The sequence below is a fragment of the Euprymna scolopes genome, chromosome 14, assembly GCF_053919585.1.
Source record: "Euprymna scolopes isolate OS-2025 chromosome 14, ASM5391958v1, whole genome shotgun sequence".
NCBI lineage: Eukaryota > Metazoa > Mollusca > Cephalopoda > Sepiida > Sepiolidae > Euprymna > Euprymna scolopes.
In genome coordinates, this window is record NC_136495.1 from 75,068,630 (window position 1) to 75,089,934 (window position 21,305).

Genomic DNA, 21,305 nt, shown 5'->3' on the forward strand with positions numbered 1-21,305 from the left:
ATCTTGTTGACCTCAGGAATCTTTTTGTTGAACTCCGGAACCCTTCGTTTATTCCACAAGAGTAGTATGCTCTCATTTTGTAAACCATCGCTGGGTAGAATCCTAAGTAATTCGCAGTTGTATTTTTAGTATCGTCTGCAAGGATTCCTGGTGTAACAGATCAAGTATTCGGTAAAAATTCATTTGTAAGTTACACTCTTCTGGAGGTGAAGGTTCATAAAAATTAAAATACAATTGCAAAATACTTATGATTTCTATCCAGTCACGACTGACGGAATGAGAGCACGTTACCTCCATGGGTTAAATAAAGAGTTCAATTCAAAATTCCTATCAGATTCCCAAGTTTGATAGAAAGATTCCCGAGTTCTACAAGATACACTTGGAAAAGTTTGGGGGTTACATCGGCTGAAACATTATGAAAATAACACTCAAGATGAGAACAGTAGTCCGAAAAATCCAAATAATATAAATGTTTGCTTTTATTGTTGCTGTAAACTTTTGATTTTTAGCAATTGTATCAGACGGTATGGACTTTTCAAAATGCATGTTTATTTTTAATAGCAACCTGAAAAATGAACAAAACTGATGGGAAAATGTAAAACAACAAAAGTAAAAACATTTTTCATGGAAATCGCTCGAGACAAGGCATGAAGCCACTTAATATAACGAACTAACAAAAACGAAAGCTGATTATTGCAAAGACAGGAGATATCTATTGACCTTAGTCTTAAAATAAACAAGGCTGTATGTAGAAGGAAAACGGTCAGCAGGAAGAAAGTTTCATAACCTTGCAGTACTCGGCAAAAAGCTACTGGAATAGGAATTTGTATTACAATGAGGTATTAAAACAGAATTCATGGAGACCACTAGAGCAACAAGTCAAACGAGCTGGAACAAAGGAAGCAGGAAATAGATCAGGAAATTTTGAAGAACACAGCCCATAATAGTATTTGTAGAAATGACTGAGACTAGCAACATCACGTCTGTGAGAGAAAGGTTGCAGTGAAGGAGAAAGTGGGGGGGGCAATTAAATCAGAGATACGTTTCTACAATTTATCAAGAACACAGATTCACCAGCCCAAATCTGACACCAGTACTTCATACAATAAATTTATATTGATTTCTTGTAAACAACAGGGCATCTTGAAATTGCACTCGTTTCAAGTTTTCACAATTCTTAATACCCAAATCAGAAGAGCATTTTCTGAAGTCCCCAAAAATACGAATTAAATCCTGTTTTATTTTTATTTCTGCTCAAGACGTATTGATTTTTAGTAATGGACTTTTCAAAATGCCTGTTTTTAGTGGGCTTCAGAAAATAGCGAAACTCTTATGCAGTATAAACAAAAATGGAAAGCAGGAAAAGGAAAACTTCTTCATGCAAGAAATTTAAATTGACTTTCTTCTTTTTCACAACAGGGCGTCTTGAAATTGCCCTCGGTGCATGGGCGATGGCTGACGAAGCTGTCACGCATTATACAGCCCTCATAGAGGAACACTCAAGGGGCTTCAAATTTTTGGAGAAAAACTTTGGTGCATGCGCCAGACCGCGAATTGGTTGGCAAGTTGACCCTTTCGGTCATTCAAAAGAAGTGGCGGCTCTTTTTGCTCAGGTAAGCCCCTCCCTCCTATCTCCCTTCCTTCTTTGTCACACTCTCTCCCATTCCCTCTTTGTCACTCTTCCTTTCTCTCCCCCCTCTTTGTCTATCTCTGTCACCTTTCTCTCTCTCTCTCACACACACACACACTCTCTTCTGTTACTCTCTCTCTCTCTGTCACTTTCCCTCCTTCCTTCTTTCTCTCTGTCACTTTCCCTCCTTCCTTCTCTCTCTCTGTCACTTTCCCTCCTTCCTTCTCTCTCTCTGTCACTTTCCCTCCTTCCTTCTCTCTCTCTGTCACTTTCCCTCCTTCCTTCTCTCTCTCTGTCACTTTCCCTCCTTCCTTCTCTCTCTCTGTCACTTTCCCTCCTTCCTTCTCCCTCTCTGTCACTTTCCCTCCTTCCTTCTCCTTCTCTGTCACTCTCCCCTTTCTCTGTCACTCTCCCTTTTCTCTGTCACTCTCCCTTTCTCTGTTACTCTCCCCTTTCTCTGTCACTCTCTCCCTCTCTGTCACTCTCTCCTTCTCTGTCCCTCTCTCCTTCTCTGTCACTCTCTCCCTCTCTGTCACTCTCTCCTTCTCTGTCACTCTCTCCCTCTTTCCTGTCTGTCTTTCACTCTCTCTCTCTCTCTCTCTCGCTCTCTCTCTCTCTCTCTCTCTCTCTCTCTCTTTCTGTTATTCTCTCCCGTTTTCTCTCTTTTCTCTCTCTCTTTCTTTATGCGTTTCACTTAAAGTTTATGATGCAAAGGTCAAGTATCATGGTTCACTTGTGCACTAAACAGAATCATTCAATTCGAACCCGCACTTGTCTTATCAAAGAGCAACTATTCATTTTATGATATTATTTTTACATAGTAAATTGAATTCAAGTTAAATGTACAAAAGTCAAGTATCATGGTTCAATTATGATCTAAAAAGAAACATTCATTTCGGATGCGCCTCTGTTTTATCAAAGAATCTACAGTTTATTATATAGGCTGTGCTTTTGTGCTTGTGCGGTGATAAAACTTCTCAACTGCACTTGTGGTGTTAGGTTGTATAAAAGTGTTAACTTTGTTCAAAATCAGACTCTCTTCTTTAATCGGATTTTTTCGATTTTCGATACTTATCGGACGCAGAAACATCAAGTACGTTCGTGTGAATTTTTTTAAAAATCGGCCAAGCCGTTTCCGAGTCTATAGGGAACGAACTCATACACACACACACAGAGTTTCTTCTATATATATATATAGAGAGAGAGAGAGAGAGTGGGGGAGATAGAGGGCAAATAAATAAAATTAGTTCATTATTTATATCAGTTCCAATCATTCAAACAAATACTCAAACGAATATTTGGCGCATGATCATTTTTAAATCGATTTGTGATATTTATTACAATATTTTATATTGTTGATGATGCCAAAAAGTCTCTCTCTCTCTCTCTCTCTCTCTCTCTCTCTCTCTCTCTCTCTCTCTCTCTCTCTCTCTCTCTCGTTCTTCGATACAAATCGACCCACGATTAAACTTATTTCACTCAAGCAAATCAATAACCGATTTACTTATATCGCCGCCAAATTCAATAGTAAATTCAAACCATGAATATCACGATGGTGTCTATAATTATATCTCCAACACCAATAATCCATAATTACTGGAAACATTTACGCTTGCATCATTAAGTTATTTTCCTTCCTTCACTTCAGATTTTTAAGCTATAATCAAATAAGTTATTCTCTATTAGATGAAAAGATCAATTGCAATTCTTCCTGTGTAAAATTGGAAGAAAATTCTTTCTACAGCCTAACATCTGTTTTTGTTTTGTTCTCTCTCTCTCTCTCTCTCTCTCTCTCTCTCTCTCTCTCTCTCTCTCTCTTTCTCTCTCTCTCTCTCTATTTGTTTATTTTAATAACAGATCAGGTGGAAAAATAACAAATTTGTGAAAAAGAAATGAAATTGCTCAATCATTTAATTATCTTTGACGCGTATTTATTTTGCAAATGTAGAACACCCCTCTCTCTCTCTCTCTCTCTATATATATATATATATATATATATATATATATATATATACATACACACACACACAATCCTGGTCAAAATCATAAGACCACTTAAGAAAGTAAGCGTTTACGTATATTGTCGAATTTTTAATCAAACAAATGGTTGAAACCATTGCCAAAAGGGAAAATATGATGGAAAAAAATGAAATCTGCTTCATTCGAAACCTTCACCCTGATCTAATAATTATTTTTTAAAAAACAAACATTTTCACCTGGTCAAAATGATAAGACCACTGATAATTTATCTAGCAAAAGGCAATTATAAATTACTAAAAAGGGTTTCAGTGTTTCGTATAGCCTCCATTATTATGAATTACTTAAAAAATTCTCTTTGGCATGCTTGGGACTAAGTTTTTTATCAGTTGCGAAGGAATTTTATCCCATGTACTGAAAACTGAATCAGAAAGTTCCTTTATCGAATCATACTGGGTTTCATCCTTGAACAGTTTGTTTGCCATCCATCCCCAAAGATTTTCAACGGGATTGAGGTCCGGAGAACATGTTGGATGATCTAACAATTCTATATTATTTGAAGAAAAATATTCTCGTGCTTGTCGAGAAGTGTGTATTGCAGCGTTGTCTTGCTGGAAAATCCAATTTCTTCCACACAGACGTGCACCTTCAGTCCTGATAGAAGCATTTTCAAGCATTGAAATGTACTTCAATGATGTTTGCCGCCTTTCACTACTTGCAAGTTTAGGATCCCAGCTGACGAAAAAGCACCCCAGATCATTAAAAACCCTCCTCCACTATGCCGAGTTGAAAAAGTCTCTTTGGGCAAATTTTTATCATGCCAATAGTGTTGAAATCCATCTGGACCATCTAGATTAAACTTTTTCTCATCGGAGAAAATTACATTTTCCCACTTCTCTTCATCCCAAGTCTGGTATTTGGCGGCATATTTAAGTCGGTTAGTTTTGTGCTGTTCAAGAAGACGTGGTTTCTGCAGTCACTTTAAATGATTGAAACCCTTCATTTTCAGATGCCTTCTGATGGTTTTAGGACTACATTCTGCTGCTGTTTGGCTTTTCAATCGTCTTGAGCTCATACTGGAGTTTTTTTTTTAACTTCTTCTGATACGGTGATCCAGTGATGGTTTATTTTTTTGGTCGATCTGGACTCTTTTTGTGCCCATATTGATCTGGATTTCTTAAAAAATTTGATGACCGTTTTGCTACGATTCACTTCATTTGCAATCGATCTATGGGAGAGTCCACCCCTATTAAGCTCAAAGATCCTTCCTCTCTCAAACTCTGATAATGGTTTCCCTTTTGCCATTTATAATTTAGTAAGATGTTGTTTATCCACTAACAAGTTGCTTTTAGTAACATAGAAAACTTTTCGTATTCATTTTTTCAAAACTAGCCGATTTTATTAAAGTGGTCTTATCATTTTGACCAGGTGAAAATATTTGCTTTTTAAAAAATAATTATTAGATCAGGGTTAAGGTTTCGAATGAAGCAGGTTTCATTTTTTTCTATCATATTTTCCCTTTTGGCAATGGTTTCAACCATTTGTTTGATTAAAAATTCGATATTATGCGTAAACACTTACTTTCTTAAGTGGTCTTATGATTTTGACCAGGACTGTATGTATATATATATATATATATATATATATATATATATATATATATATATATATATATATATATATAAAACAAATTTACATAGTCACGATACTGGATATACAACTGTTTCAGACAACTGGTCCCCATGAGGGACTTAATAAATGGCTGCTTTCCACAGAAGAAAAAAGAAACATGTATATACTAGCTGTATCTACCGGCGTTGCCCGATGTCAAAACATATTGCTGAAACATATTGAGGTATTAGTCACATAATTCATAAGATACACTGAATATCCTAACTTGTTACGAAAAGTGACAACATATTGGATTTAAAGAAGTATAAAACACATCCATCTGGGTTTATGAAAATCAAACGCGAAGTAAGTTTTAAATGGAAATAACTCTCATAGCTTAAATAAATAGGCTTACTTCTAGTTTTAAACACAGCTGTTGTCAGTTATTAATTATTGAAAATAAATTAAATGAAAAAAAAATAATTTAAAAATAAATTAAATGCAAATAAATGCAAATAAAATTTCTAAATAGAACAATTAAAACGATTCTACTACAACAAATAAATAATAACATGGAGCTAATTTTGAAATAAATTTTCTTTAACGTTCTAATCGAATTTATATTTCTTTTGAATACATAGTATATATAGAAATCAAGCTGGAATAAAATGTATATAAATCCGTTTTAAGTATGAAAATGTATTTGTACAACAGTGAACTTTTGTAGATATTTATTAAATTGTGAATTAACAAACAGAAAGGAATACGATTTTAGTCTAATACAAGATCCAAGCAAGGACGCCCGGACCGTCCGCAGAGGTTTATAATTATCTCTATCTCAGCTATTATATAAAAGGAACTGTGTATTATTATTCACTGGACTACCGTTCTCATCTTGAGTGATTTTCACGACGTTTCGGTCGATATAACCTTCGACCTTTTTCAGGTGTATCTTGTCGAACGCAGAAATGTTTCTGTCGAACTCGGGAATTTGGACGGAATTTCGAGCGGAACCCTTTATTTATTTCACGGGGGTAGCGTGCTCTTGTTCTGTCAGCCATGACTGGATAGAGGTTCTAAGTAATTCGCAAATGTTTGTATATATATGTAATATATATATATATATATATATATATATATATACATTTCACCCTTTATTTATTTCACGGGGGTAGCGTGCTCTTGTTCTGTCAGCCATGACTGGATAGAGGTCCTAAGTAATTCGCAAATGTTTGCATATATATGTATATATATATATATATATATATACATATATATATATATACACATTTCACCCTTTATTTATTTCACGGGGGTTGCGTGCTCTTGTTCTGTCAGCCATGACTGGATAGAGGTCCTAAGTAATTCGCAAATGTGTATATACAAGAGCACGCTACCCCCGTGAAATAAAGGGTTCCGTTCGAAATTCCGTCCAAATTCCCGAGTTCGACAGAAACATTCTTGAGTTCGGCAAGATACACTTGAAGAAGGTCGGAGGTTATATCGACCGAAACATTGTGAAAATCACACTCAAGATGAGAACGGTAGTCCGATGAATAATAATACATATAACCAATCCTCATCTCAAAAATTCAGAAACGTAAAAGGAACTATGTCTGTCTGTGTATGTGAGTTCGTTCACTATGGCTCGTAAACTGCTGGGCTGATTTTTATGAAATTTCACACGGAGGTACATTATGTGCCTGGAAATGTTTTTAAAGAAGTTTTGTATCAGAATGTCTTCGATAAGTATTGTTAATCGATAATCGAAATAATCCAACGAAAGTAGGAACCAGCGATTTTGATTTAAGTAAGTGTATTTGAGAAGTTTTATTACCACACAAGCCGAAAAGCCTAAAATATAAAATCAACAGTAGGCTCTTTGATAAGACAAGGTGCATTCGAAATGAATATTTCTGTTGAAAGCACAATTGCAACATGATACTAGACTTTATCATTTTAAACTTAAATTCAAGCCATTGTCATCGCACAAGCAGTAAGGCCAGTCATATAGAATCAACGGTAGCTTCTTTTATATGATAGGGATCCTTTTGAAAGAAATGTTACTGTTTAGAACATAATTGAACCGATGATACTTGACTTTTGCATCTTAAATTTTAATTCAAGCCATTATATATAAAAACATAATTGGTCAATGTCAAGTTTTTTCAACTTCAACTTTACAATGACGCCGTTTATAAGTCTTCGAGGGTGCTGAAAAAGAATATAAAATTTAAAAGTGGTGCAGCAAAATAGTTTTTATGATATGAAAATAATTACTTTTTCAAAAGTGGGGATCACTTTTCGATATAAATTTAAAGTAAAATGAGCACCCACTTTTTGACCACCTAATGATATTTAATTTGGTTTTGTTTCTTGAAAACTTTTTGGTAAATTGTTGCTTATTTTCCACCTTAACAATCACCTTTAAAATGACGACTTTAAAGGTTTGATGGGTATGCTGAAAACGAATATCGTATCTAAATTTGCCACAAACAAGTAGTTTTCCAGATATTAAGCGATGCAATTCCTTATGTTATCAGTGGTGGCTATTTCTATGTTTTTGAAATGCATGCGTCCAAAATATGTGTGCACTTGTGCATACAGAAATGGACACCACTGATAAGATCAAGAATTACATTGCTTAATATCCGGTAAACTACTTGTTTGCGGCAAATTTAAAACAAGAAACATTATTACTAGATGACCAAAAATCGGGGCTCATTTTCCGTTACATTTACTCACTTTTAAAAAAAAATAACTTCTTCATACCATGAAAACTATTTCTCTACTCCACTTTTAAATGATATAATCATTTTCAGCACCCCCGAAAACCTCTAAAAGTCGTCATTATAAAGATTATTTTTCGAGTTGGAAAAAATCTTGACATTGACCAAATGATTCCATAAAATCAACAGTGGGTTCTCCGCAGTGCAATGTAGACTACTACGTATTGCAGACTAAGTCACTGTTGAAAGGCATTTGAAGTTTCCTCCTGGTACAATGGATCCTTAACTAGAGAATGCAATGTGGTGAAAATAGAAACGGACATACAAATGACCTACTTGTAAAGCGTGTCTGCCTGTCATGCGTGTTGGACAGGAAAAAGAGAAACCAAGATGGCGTCTGCGATATTTAACAGAAACGATCAAATGTGATCTCGTGAGATTCACATGGGTGAATGTAATATAAAACAGGTCGCTTGGAGGAGTGGGCGAGTTTTTTTCGACACACAGACTCAGTGCATTGGAACGAGTGAAGGAGGTTCCAGTTCTACAGGCAATCAATCGATTTAATTGATTTCACTGATTCTGATGACAATATAAATATGGGAATGTAAAACATTTGTTGATTATCATTCAATCATGGCCCAGGTCAGGTTTCGCTGCTAGTGTGTGTGTGTGTGCATATATATATATATATATATATATATATATATATCCTGACTTGAGGTAGTTGCTTTTCTAGCCGCACTGATGAGCTGGGAAACAGCAAAACAGTACTGTATGTGGATGACTATATATATATATATATATATATATATATATATATATCAGTGTATGTCCGCCATCAAAAGTGATGAAAATATGTTTCGTCAATAGATATGTTATTAAAATATTCATATAAAATTCAACTTTCAAATATAAATTATCATTTCTAATGATCTAAAGAAAAAATTATGGAATGCAGAATTTTATTTTCAAGTACCTCCAAGCAACATGATAAGTCCGAGATGATTGTCTGACTTGCGATTTGCTTTCTTGCTTCCTCCAACTATTTGAAATGGTTTCGTTCAGCATATGGGATGGAAGTACATGACTTTATTTATATATAAATAAATACACATTGGGCTTTATTATAGAGTGTAGGATGATGGTTGTATCACCATTGATTGACTAATAAACGTTCTAAAGCATTGCCTATGCTGCATGATGCATTATTTTATAAGTGAGGAATCAATCCTACTCCCTAATTGACAGAAATCCCGATCACCACCACCCCCGTTTAAAAACAAAAAACAAAACAATATGTCTCCATGATTGGAAGTAACAGTTGCCACGTGTGTTATACCAGTTTTTCTTTTTCTTATGGTTTTATTGCACCCTCAACATACTATCTCTTTGTACACATGCATCATTAAACATGCACATACGCAGGCACACACCATAACACCCACACCCTCATACACACATACACACTCACACACACATATCTGCACTTACATACGGATGCATGCACACACACATGCATGCACCCACACACATGCACACATACACACTGACACACTGACACACACCCATGCACCCTCCACACACACACGCATGAATACATACGCACCACACACACACACACACACGCACACACAGGCACTGGCAGAATTCTTCAAGTGAAATTGTCAAACTCCTTTTTAAAAAACAATGAAGCATATTTATTGCTGTAGAAAAAAGGAATTTAAGTAAAAACGTTTAGTTAGCTTCCAAAAATCACCGTGGGGCAATACATATTCAATGGATATAGCTTTGCTCAGCATCAGTGACAAAAGCAGGAGAGAAAATGTTTTTCTTCATTCATGACTGGAAACTCTCTGTTCACTTTCTGTAATTCCCTAAGTGTCAAGGGTCAGTTGAAATTAATATGTCCTGTATGCTGATTGGTCATCTCCATTAAACATGCAACGATAGACAAGATGTTAGTAATAAAGCAGAAGTGTGTGTGAATTCTGATATAAAAAAAGAAAGTTTGAGAGTCGATAATAGGAGAATACTATTCCAAACTCTCTCTTTCTCCCTCTCTCTATCTCTCTCTCTCTGTATAGCGAGCTATATAACGTGTTTCTTTGTGTGTATGGTTGTGTGTCTGTATTTAGACATTCACAAACAATTCAAGATTGGGACAATCAACGTAATACGAACAGCTCTTTACAAATGACAAATAACCATGACATCAATAAACGGAAACTTCTTTTTTGGACGTTCCCTCGTTCTTTCTTTCATGGTTCTGACATATTATCACACTTTGGGATTCTTCCTTTCATTTCAGCAAACATCAAAACAAAAACTATCTCTTTTATGTATAAATGTTTATTTCATGCTCTGTTTATGATGGCTACATCTTGCTAATCTCACATCCCCCCAGCTCCTGGACAGGGAGACAATCTCTTTTGATCCTGCTGCTAGCAAGGCCCTACTCTCGACTGTTGTCGTCTCTCAACTAAAGCCTACGTGTACATCTAAACTCTTTACGTCAGTAAGTTTAAAGGCTGGAAGAGTTCATATGTTGCATGCTGAAATGATATTGGAAATAAGTCCACATGCAGCAAGTCATCATCTTCAATAATGACACTTTGTTGTCGATGCTGATTGGTTAAAGGCAATTTGATTTATGCACCAAGAGAGGAGTTTGCTGGTTTATCTGAGCAATATAGTTTCGTTACACAGCTGTGCTTTCTCACACCAAATATCCCAGTCCTGCATGATTTCTTCCAAGTCCCACCATTCAACATTGGCATCCCTTGCAATGACAGTTGGGTATGTGATCATTCTACTTATGAAGCGGGAAGTACTGCTCCACAGAAGTAGGAAAGGAATAATTTCATTTACTGCTCTTTTTTTTTTTTTTTAACATGGTAATCATCTCAAGGCCCGGAAGCCACTCGGGGATAAGCGTTATTGTGTGCACAGTAATCAAGGGGATAGTAATAGTTGGTATTGGAGATTTGATAAAGTGTCTTACTTAAGGGGGCGATTAATCAGGAATTTGTTTTTGTTGGACTTGAAGACATCCAAGTTGTAGTCAGGTGGGAAACAGTCAAACGGAAGAGAATTCCACAAGCGTGCACTTCTCAGAAAGATGTTCATGGAATCTACGCTTTAATTTGGGCACAGATAAAGAGTGGGGGATATTGCTGACAGTGGTTTTAGCTAGACGGGTGTTTATCGTGAAAGATTGGCGGGGGGGGGGACCAGAGATTGGAGCTCAGACGAACACTTGCCATGGAAATAACAATAAAACAAAGACAGGCTCGCAATGTCTCTTCTGTGGGAGAGAGGTTGCAGGGAAGAGAAAAGGGCATCACCCACTAATCCACAAAGTCTATTTTGTACTCTGTCAAGGCAGGCTAGGCTGTTTTTAGAAGTTCCAGCCCAGATGTGGCAGCAGTACTCCATCTTTGGATGTACTTGACTTTTATACAGATAGAGAATTGCATCAGTAGTGAGATATCTTCTGGAGTGGTAGAAGGATCCCAACATTTTCCCAGCGGCCCGTGCAACAGACCTGATATACGTGTTCCATTTAAGATCAGGAGTAAAGGTCAAACCCAGAAGCTTGTCAAATCATGAAGCCTCCCGAAGACGAGAGCCATCCATTTCAATTGATGCTAGATGGGGATCAGAATGTTGATGATGTAAATATAGGTTCTTGGTTTTAGATGCATTAAAAGTAACCAGCCACCTCTTCCCCCACTGTACCACGTGCTCAAGATCAGAGAAGAGAGAATTAGAGAGAACTTTGTCATTTATGGCCTTTGATGTGTTGCCATAGATGGTCATGTCATCAGCATAGATGTCAACGAATGATTTAAGTATGCGTTTTGGGAGATCATTGATGTAGATCAGGAAGAGAGTTGGGCCCAGGATGGATCCCTGGGGGACTCCAGCATTAATACTGTGGGCCTCTGATTGCTGCCCATCAACCACTATTCTAATGAGCCTATCAGAGAGAAATGATTTAATTATTGAGAAAACATTTCCAGTTATACCGTAGCTGGAAATCTTGTGAAATAGGCCCTTATGCCATACCTTATCGAAGGCCTTTGATATGTCAAGAGCAATTGCCCTAGAGAGGAAGGCCCTAGAGAGAAAGCCTTTGTCGAGGGATTCACTAATCCTATGGGATATAACCGTTAGCACATCAACTGTAGATCTAGCAGAACGGAAACCATATTGCATGTCACTAAGGAGGTTATTTCTGCTGAGGTGGTTGACTACTTCTGTATTTAATGTGGATTCCAGCAACTTGCTCATGACACACAAGAGACTTATTGGTCTGTACTGAGAGGGAGATGACTTATTACCTGAGTTCTTAAATACAGGGCATACTGATGAGGTTTTCCAGGGTGTTGGAAAGGACTTCTTAAGACAACACTTAAACAGTTTTGTAAGTATGGGAGCAAGTTCTGGTTGACACTATAATTGGAATGCCGTCTGGGCCGGTTGCTTTACTGGAATCAAGGTTCTTGATTAGTTTGGCGACATCATGCACATATATTTGTATGTTGCACAGTGTGTTGTCTGTTGTAGGAGGAAATACAGGGAGTTGATGGCCTTCGCTGCAGAGGGTAGAGTTAGCTGTAAAGTTCTTTGCAAATAGTTTGGCCTTGTCTGCTGCTGACGAGATGACCTCAGGTCTATTGATGATGATTGGGATAGAATGCACGCTTCTGTTCAGGATCCTGTTTATTATTTGCCAAAACTGGTGGAAACCAAGCCGCTGCTCAGCTACTTTGGATTTAACGGACTGAGCATATAGCTTTCTTGCATTTTTTATTACTCTTTTACAGTGGTTGCTGGCATTCCTGAAAGCAGCTTTAGTCTCAGTACATCTGTTACGTTGATAGCTATGGAAAAAGTGATTTCTGTGCACGATGGCAGCAGCACATTTTGGGGAGAACCATGGCTGGCTGTTAGGTTTTTGTTGGAATTTTTTGGATGGTATGAATCGGTCTATGCCTACACCTAACCATTCGGTCAGGTCTGATACTATAGAGATCACATCCTTTTTAAACATGGAATGCAGAAGTAAATCAGATATGAATGTACGGAAGCTATCCCAGTCTGCCATAGTATCGATATACAGTACAGTGGAGAGGTACATCTGAAAACTTATTGCATTTCATTTTTATCTTAACTGATATGACGGAGTGGTCAGAGGATCCCAGGAGAGATAGAACGGAACATGAATATCAGGGGAAGTTGTGAGAAAAAGGTCTAGAAGGCTTGCATACTGACCGGTAGTATCGGGCACACGGGTGGGTTCGTGAACAATCTGAGTGAGGTCATAGGCAATGGCAAAATCATGACAGAACCTCCCCTCATCATCTGTCTTATTTGAGTGGGTCAGCCATTCCATATTATGGACATTGAAGTCACCGCAAATGTGAATGTTAGCCGAAGGATGAGCAGACAGGTTGAGGTCAATTTTCTCCGATATACTTTTAAAGACAGTAATCCCGCTGTTGTGGGGGCGATATAGGGCAAATATAAATGCGGTGGTGTAAGCAAGTGCAACCCAGAAGCACATATAAGGTAAATTAGGGTCTTCTCTGGAGATATCTCTACCACACAAGAAGCCATCTTTTTTTTTTTTATTAAATTTTCACCCCAAACAAGGCGCATTGCCACTTTGGTGTAGGGGGCTACTATCAGGGGCAACAACTACTGGGGTACTATGTAGGAATTTGGGCAGCAAGATGTCGTTCATATTACACTTGAACTTCTGCACGTCAGTACTGTTGGGGAAGCAGGGACCTGGAATGGAATTCCAGAGTCTAGCGGTTCTTGGGAAGAAACTATTGGAGTAAAAAGATCTTTTACATCTAGGGATCTCTACAGTGTGGGGGTGGGATTTGGCAGCCTGTCGGGTTTGTCGAGGGTGCTCACGTCGTGGGGGCAGAAGTGATTGCAGTTCGTCAGAGCATTCACCACTAAAATACTTGTAGAACAGGCAGAGGGATGCAACATTTCGTCGATGGGACAGAAGCTGAAGCTTAGATGCCAGTTCAGGGCCTATCAGGTTTGCGACTCTCTTTTGAACCTTGTCAAGGAGCGAGAGACTAGTAGCAGATGCACCAGCCAAGATGTGACAGCAATACTCCATACATGGGCGAATGGTGGCCTTATAGAGGTACAGGATACTTTTGGGTGTTAGTAGTTGTCTAGCACGGTAGAGAGAGCCCACCTTTCTTGCAGCGGCCCTGGCAATGCCTTCAATGTAATTGTTCCAACTCATGTTTCCTGTGAACGTTAGGCCAAGGAGTTTGAAAGATGTACTCTCAGATAAAAAGTCGTTGGCCATTGCTATAGGTGGTAGAGAGGGTTTCTTGTAATTATTGAATGAAACTAGTTTAGTCTTGGCAGCATTGAACGCAACCAACCACTTTTGTCCCCATTCCACCACAGATTGGAGGTCTTCCTCTAGTGTTTCTGCCATTTCTTTAGAAATGTGTTCATTTGTCTTCCTGTCGTGCCTGCCATAGAGTGTAATGTCATCAGCATATATACCCATCTCAGAGGCAATTTTGTCGGGGAGGTCATTTATGAATATCAGGAACAATAGAGGTCCAAGGATAGAACCCTGGGGCACCCATCTTTAATGTAGGTGTATATTCCATATCCCTGGCGATCTTGGGGGGTCAGATTTAGATGTTAAGTTAGAGCATCCTTTTATTATGAACTCATCTAGGGAAGTGGTCGGCCCTATGCCAGTTTCACTTAGAAAGAGTAAGTCTGGTTTCGTCTCCAGTAATTGGGTTTCAACCTCTGGAAGGTTGGAACGTAGACCCCTGATGTTGGAGAAGGAGACATGGTAGTAGGGGTCTACGTTGGAGGATGGGGTTCTAGGTTTATTCATGTTTCTTTTTGGAGATATTTCATGTTGAGTTTTCAGAGTTTGTGGAACAGGTCGACAGACTTGGTTACAGTAGGACAGAGAGGGAAAGTAAGAGAGAAAGAGACAGGAATTTTTTTTTTTGTAGCACATGATAAGGTAAAGCCGTAACAATTACCCACTAGTATGGCATCGAGATGCTCCACTAGAAGCTACTGCATGGTCCAGAATCCATTCACCAAATGGCAATACAGCAGCCCCAGTACTTTACACCTGCTGATAGGACAGCCTCCTCAGTGGTTAATCCAAGGTCCGGGTCCCAGGCAGATAACGTCAGCCCAGATGAAACGTTTACCTCCAGCACCCTTACTAGTGATGTGGCCACAAGGGTAAACATAGGAACAGAAAAATTTCCGACATCTCAGGCTACTGTTCAAGAAGTATTACCGACTTGGAAAGCAGCTTTTTCTTCACCCTTTCTCAGAAAAATCACTCATTGGAAATGAAGACTGAGGGACAAAAAAGGAGAAGCTAGAGTTACTGGAGCTGCCGATAACACATCCACAGTGTATTATCTACTCTCTTTTAAGAAAAAAAAAAAAAAGTAAGGACTTATTAATATCTACTTAATATAAGTCCGTTACTCCATTACCAGTTTAGGACAATATTTGAAAAATAGTCTCCTTTCCCATATTTATGCGTGGATATTTTTTGGCTTTATCTATCCTTGATAGAGAATGATTCGAGCATTCTAGCTTTACCTTATAAGTAAGATACTATAATGGAACTTCCAATTTGTGAGGTCGGTTTTTTTTTTTTTCGTATTAATTTAGATTTTGAAGAACTCCTTTTAAAACTGGTTAAGAGTAATACAATTTGGATTACATACTAAGTTTAGACTGGTTAAATAATAATGCCTTCCGCAGAGAAATAATTTGGAGAAAAAGACAACAAGCAAAAAAAAAAAACAAGATAAGAACAGTTGAAATGTTCAGAAATTTAGTCAAAGCTAGAAAAAGAAAATAAATGAATAAAAATGTCTTCAATACAAATTTTGGTGATATTAAGATAAGTAGATTTCAGAATTTTAGATAGAAAATTTTATAACTTAGCTTTTGAAAGAGTTTGACCTGGCCGTCCTGAGTTCATATCTAGAACAATGATCTGTAAACTGAACACATCTTGCTTTGACAATAGATGATGCCAATGGATGTTTGCCATAGATTTGTTGCTTTATTAGATGTGTCTTTCATGATAGACTTTGGGCTCTCATGAGAAGGTTGGTACCATTCCGGCGTGTTTCCAAACCATAGTGGAGGAAGAGCTGTATTATCGATTTAACGATTTTCAATTTCATGTTTTTGCTGAGATATGATGTTCATATTTTGTCCAAATCATAAGCAGCAGACCATGCCATCCCCTTTTTGATGTTGGAGTCTTTGAATGAAGATTCTAGGTACTTATAATTAAACACTTGTGTCACTTATTTCTACAGCAAAAATTACTTTTTCCTTTTTTTTTCCAACTTGTTAAATCAAGGGAGATAATTTTTCTTACCGCAATTTTTCCATGCTTCGTTCATATTCATCTTATTTTTTTTTTTATTTCAGTTTATTTTTAGAGTTATCTTCCTTGAGATAACAAGTTTTATTTAATTCCTTCCTAACACAGAAAGATGTGACACAATGTGGGGAAAATCAAATTAGCACCCAGTAAGGAGGAACACTCTGGCCTTTTAAAAATTGCATGAGCATCCCTGTCGGCATTCCCTATTAGGCTCGCCTTAGGCAGTAAGCATTAAAACTACTCCATCCAAAAAATAGGAAACAAAAACCTGGAAGAGTGAATTATCAGAAGCATATTTAGGAATACCTAGAACCATGTTTCAGCCCAACAGATGCAAGGTCATTCCTTACCCCCAAAATGATCCAAACCCTGTCAGACTGTGTCAAGGACTTATCCTCGAATTGTATGAATACAACCTACTCAAGCTGTGTCAGGTAAAAAGTAAAAAAAAAAAATGCTGAGTGGAGAGGATTCTTTTCTAGATGTAATAACAGAAAATAACCAGTTATAGTTTTTTTTTTTTCATTTAGAGATTTTATATATTTTATTAGAATTTATGCCACCTCCACTTCTTCCTCATTTATCAGTCATTTCTTGACCCTTTTGGCTGGCAGGATTTCTGGTCTCTGCTGCTTTAAGGGTCATGTAAGTTAGCTTATAAAAACTCTCATATGAGTGTACCCACTCTCTTTTTTATTATTATTCCATTTTTTATTCCATTTTCACCCCAAACAAGGTACAGTACCACTTTGATGTATGGGGCTACTATCGGGGACATAAGTTGCAGGATACTATGTAGAGAGTTGAGCAGTGAGATATCTATTTACATTACACTTGAACTTTGAATGTCAGTACAGTTGGAAAAGCAGGAACTTGGAAGGGAGTTCCAAAGTCTATTAGTTCTGGGGAAGAAACTATTAGAGTAGAAAGCTTTCTTGCATCTAGGGATTTCTACTCTGCAGGGGTGGGATTTTGCTGCTTGTCAGGTTTGTCGGGAGTATTTACATCGAGGGGGATACAAGGGCTTGTAGCTTGTCAGAGTATTCACCGTTAAAATACTTGTAAAACAAGCAGAGAGATGCAACATTACGTCGATGAGACAGAGGCTGAAGCTTAGATGACTGTTCAGGACCTAGGTTGGCGACTCTCTTCTAAACCCTGTCCAAGAGCAAGAGACTAGTAGCAGATGCACGAGCCCAAATGTGGCAACAGTACTCCATACATGGGCGAATGGTGGCTTTGTAGAGATACAGGATACTTTCAGGCACAAGTAGCTTCTAGCATAATAAAGAGAACCCACCTTCTTCGCAGCAGGCTTAGCAATGCTCTCAATGTATCTGTTCCAGCTCATGTTCCCTTGAGCTAGCAGTAGGACGCAGCTGAGGCTCAGTGACATATGCCCAAGACGGCAGTCACAGAATCCCAGTCTTCTTCCTACCGTTACCGACGTGAACTGAATACTATTTTGTGATAAACCCAAGACGCCAGTTACAAGTTAGCCATCATTTGTCACCGAATTCCTGCTTGGGTTGCAACCAAGTTTGACACGAAAAGAGCCAAAATTGAGGGACGCACACATACAATCTGTTATTCAAACTTTTCTCGTGAAACACATCTTTCAAAATCTTCTTTTCTGTGCAATTAACTTTTTTCTTGTATCATCCCTTTGTTTACTCATTAAAATTGCTTTGAATATTGTACACACTTGTCATGTTCCTTCCCACAAACCAACCATCGCCATATTTCTGTTCAAGAGCTTATCTTCAATTTGTTACCGCATTCTTGCGTGTGAGAATTGAACTTTTTCCCCAGGGTAAAATTAATCCCAATAATTTCTCAATATTTTTTCGTAAAAGCTAACGAACAAGTAAATGAAAAAAGTATCTGAATTTGTAAGGGAAGTAATTGTGATCAGGAGTTATTTCCCTTGTTTTACATAGTTCACTAAATCTAGTATGCAAAGTATTTGATATTTATGATCAAATATTTACTTTGTTAGAGATTAAAAAAAACAACAACAACAACAAATCATTTCCCAATTATTATTATTGTTATGGTTTTGATTTATTTATTTATTTATTTTGTTTCACTATCTATTTGTTATATCAAATTGTGCACTGAAAGCACTTTCCATTCATTCTTTGATTTGTCATTTCTCATGACAGTTTTATAAAGCCTTACTACTTCAGTGCAGAATCATGACAAATTGGAAGCGGGTGTTTTGCTTGTGATACCATCACTAGACGATTGCCTAGTTTTTGATTAGTTCCTTTTTCCTAGATCGATTGCATTCATCATGGCTGAGGAGCTCCATTTATGTATGACTATCCTCTGGAATATCAGAAGGAGGTTAACAAGTACTACACTTTGCCCAAAGAACTGTGCAAAGCAGGGACGTTCATCTCACTAAATAAGAAGCGTACGTCTTCAGCTGCGATAACAACATTTGAATATAATGGTTTTATTCCTCCACTTGTTTCATTTCAGTTTGGTTATGATGGGCTCTTCTTTGGTCGACTGGATTACCAAGACAAGAATAAACGAATGGCTGAAAAGAAAATGGAGATGGTGTGGAAAGCCAGTGAAAGTTTAGGTAAGATCATTTCTTTTGTAAACTCTTTTTTACTCCAAATAAGGCTTGTTGTCCCTTGAAACGTAAGAGATGATGTCTAACAGGGAACTAGGGGGAGTTGAGTAGGGAGGTGTCTGTTCACATTGTTAATTTCCCTATATGAATTATTTAAATTTAATATTAGATATATTTTTCGTACTTATGCAGAGAAGGTACCGTGCTGAAATGATAACGTTATTATTTAGAAAACCATTATAAGGAGTGTGTTTTGTAACTGTCATGTACTTTCACGTAACAGTTTCAGAAACAAAGGATATCTTAAAAATTGAATTTAACTTAAAAATAATGTTTTAAAAAACAGCATGGTTCCTTCTCTGCGTAAACACATTTTTTTTTTTTATAAAAGGTTAGAAACTAAGTGAAATGATAAAAAATCTTTTTTTTAATCCTGAAATATCAATATTTGTAAGTGTTCGATTAACCAACTGACCAAATACATTGACATTAATTTTAAACAAAATCTATTAATCTTTAAATAAAAACATTCCACCTTTTTTTTTTTTTTTTTAAACCCTTGTCCTTTTCAAACAAAACATATTGCCACTTAGGACATAAGGGGCTACTATTTGGGATCATGTCTAACAGAGAACTGTGGGGAGTTGAGCAGCAAGATATCTGTTCACATTTTTACTTTCACTCTATGAATTATTTTAATTTAATATTAGATAGATTTTTTGGTATTTAGGCAGAGAAGGTGCCATGTTGAAATAACATTTAGAAACCCATTTTTAACATGGAGAGGGAGGGGTGTTTTTTAACTATCCTGTACTTTCACCTAACAATTTAATAACCAAAAGATACCGTAAAACTTGAATTTAACTTTAAAACACAGTGCTTGTGCATCTGCTATCGTGCTATGTTTTTAATAGTTTTTCAAGTTGAATTCAATTTTTACGATATTTTTGTTTATATATTGTTAGGTGAATGTACAGAATAGTTACGAAATGCCCTTCTCTTCCCATGTTTAGAATGGCTTTCTAAATAACGTTATTTCAGTGCGGTGTACCGAAAATACTATTTAAAAAAAAAAAATAGCAAGATACATTCTCTTTATAAGCAACTTTTTTTTCTAAAAGTTTAGAAACTAAGTTAAATCAGTAAAGAAAATCATTAAAACAACAAATATTTTTTTTTATTTAATGCTGAAATATCAATATTTGTAAATGTTCAATTAATCAGCTGACTTTTCGTTTAATTCATTTATATTTAATTTTAGCATAAGCACTGTTAGAATGTCTTTATTTTTTATTTTGAAAGTTAAATTTTGAACGTTAAATCTGTTGCGCAACCGGATGTCGTAAACCAGAAAGTGGATTACATACATTGTTACAAGGTCATTTGTAGTTTTATAATTGTATAGATTGTACCAAATATATAGTATTGATTTCAAAGTTTTTAAAAAAATGATGTAGGTACCATCAGGTAGAATCGAAACCAAAATATTTAGCGCTCCAGCCGTGTTTGCTACCGTTTGAGCAAACCTGCCAGCTAGATAAGAAAGATTGAAAATAAAACCACTAAAAAATAAAAGCTATGAATGAATTTGCGCATGTGCAAAAGTAATAGAAATATGTCAGCAAGTTGAAATGAACATTTTGCATTTCAACTTGCCGATATGTTTCTGTATGCGTTATTCATCCATCCAAACAAAGATTTTACTCATTTTAAACCATCCTTGGTGTATGATTATTATTTCTTGCAGATTTCAGTGTTATGAGACCAGTAGTTTAAGTAGTTTATTTACAAACAGAGAGACAAACATACATACATACATCTACTGTATATATATATATATATACTTGTACTTTTTTGTAGAAAAAGAAATCCTATACAGTGCTCTATTATTAGGGAAAAAACTTTCTCGAAATAAGAGCAATATATATATATTGTATAATATATACAGGAATTTACATCGGTAGTCGGTACCGACGGTTTCAAGCCCAGTATGTGAGGACTGCTCTTAATGTCTGCCTCTTGATGAGAGTCGGCTGAAGAGAGCCTGAGGCGGACATTAAGAGCAGTCCTCACATACTGGGCTTGAAACCGTCGGTACCGACTATCGATGTAAATTCCTGTATATATTATACAATATATATATATATATATATATATATATATATATATATATATATATATATATATATATTTTCCTTAAATGTTATAACATTTTTCTAACTTTTAGGTAACAAAGCCAACTTGTTTACTGGTGTATTATTTAACAACTATAATTACCCGGATGGATTATGTTGGGATGAATTGTGCCGCTCAGATCCAATTGTGGTA

The 21,305-nt window shown here is 36.7% G+C and overlaps 1 protein-coding gene across 1 annotated transcript in view; it reads left to right on the plus strand.

Moving 5' to 3' along the window:
- The window catches only part of LOC145293096 (lysosomal alpha-mannosidase-like), a 348,385-nt gene that overhangs the window by 192,078 nt on the left and 135,002 nt on the right, over positions 1 to 21,305 (plus strand). Inside the window, exons 4-6 of the mRNA XM_080139469.1 lie at positions 1,420 to 1,613; positions 18,878 to 18,983; positions 21,205 to 21,302. Coding sequence (XP_079995595.1) covers positions 1,420 to 1,613; positions 18,878 to 18,983; positions 21,205 to 21,302 — 398 coding nt within the window. The remainder of the gene's footprint in view (positions 1 to 1,419; positions 1,614 to 18,877; positions 18,984 to 21,204; positions 21,303 to 21,305) is intronic.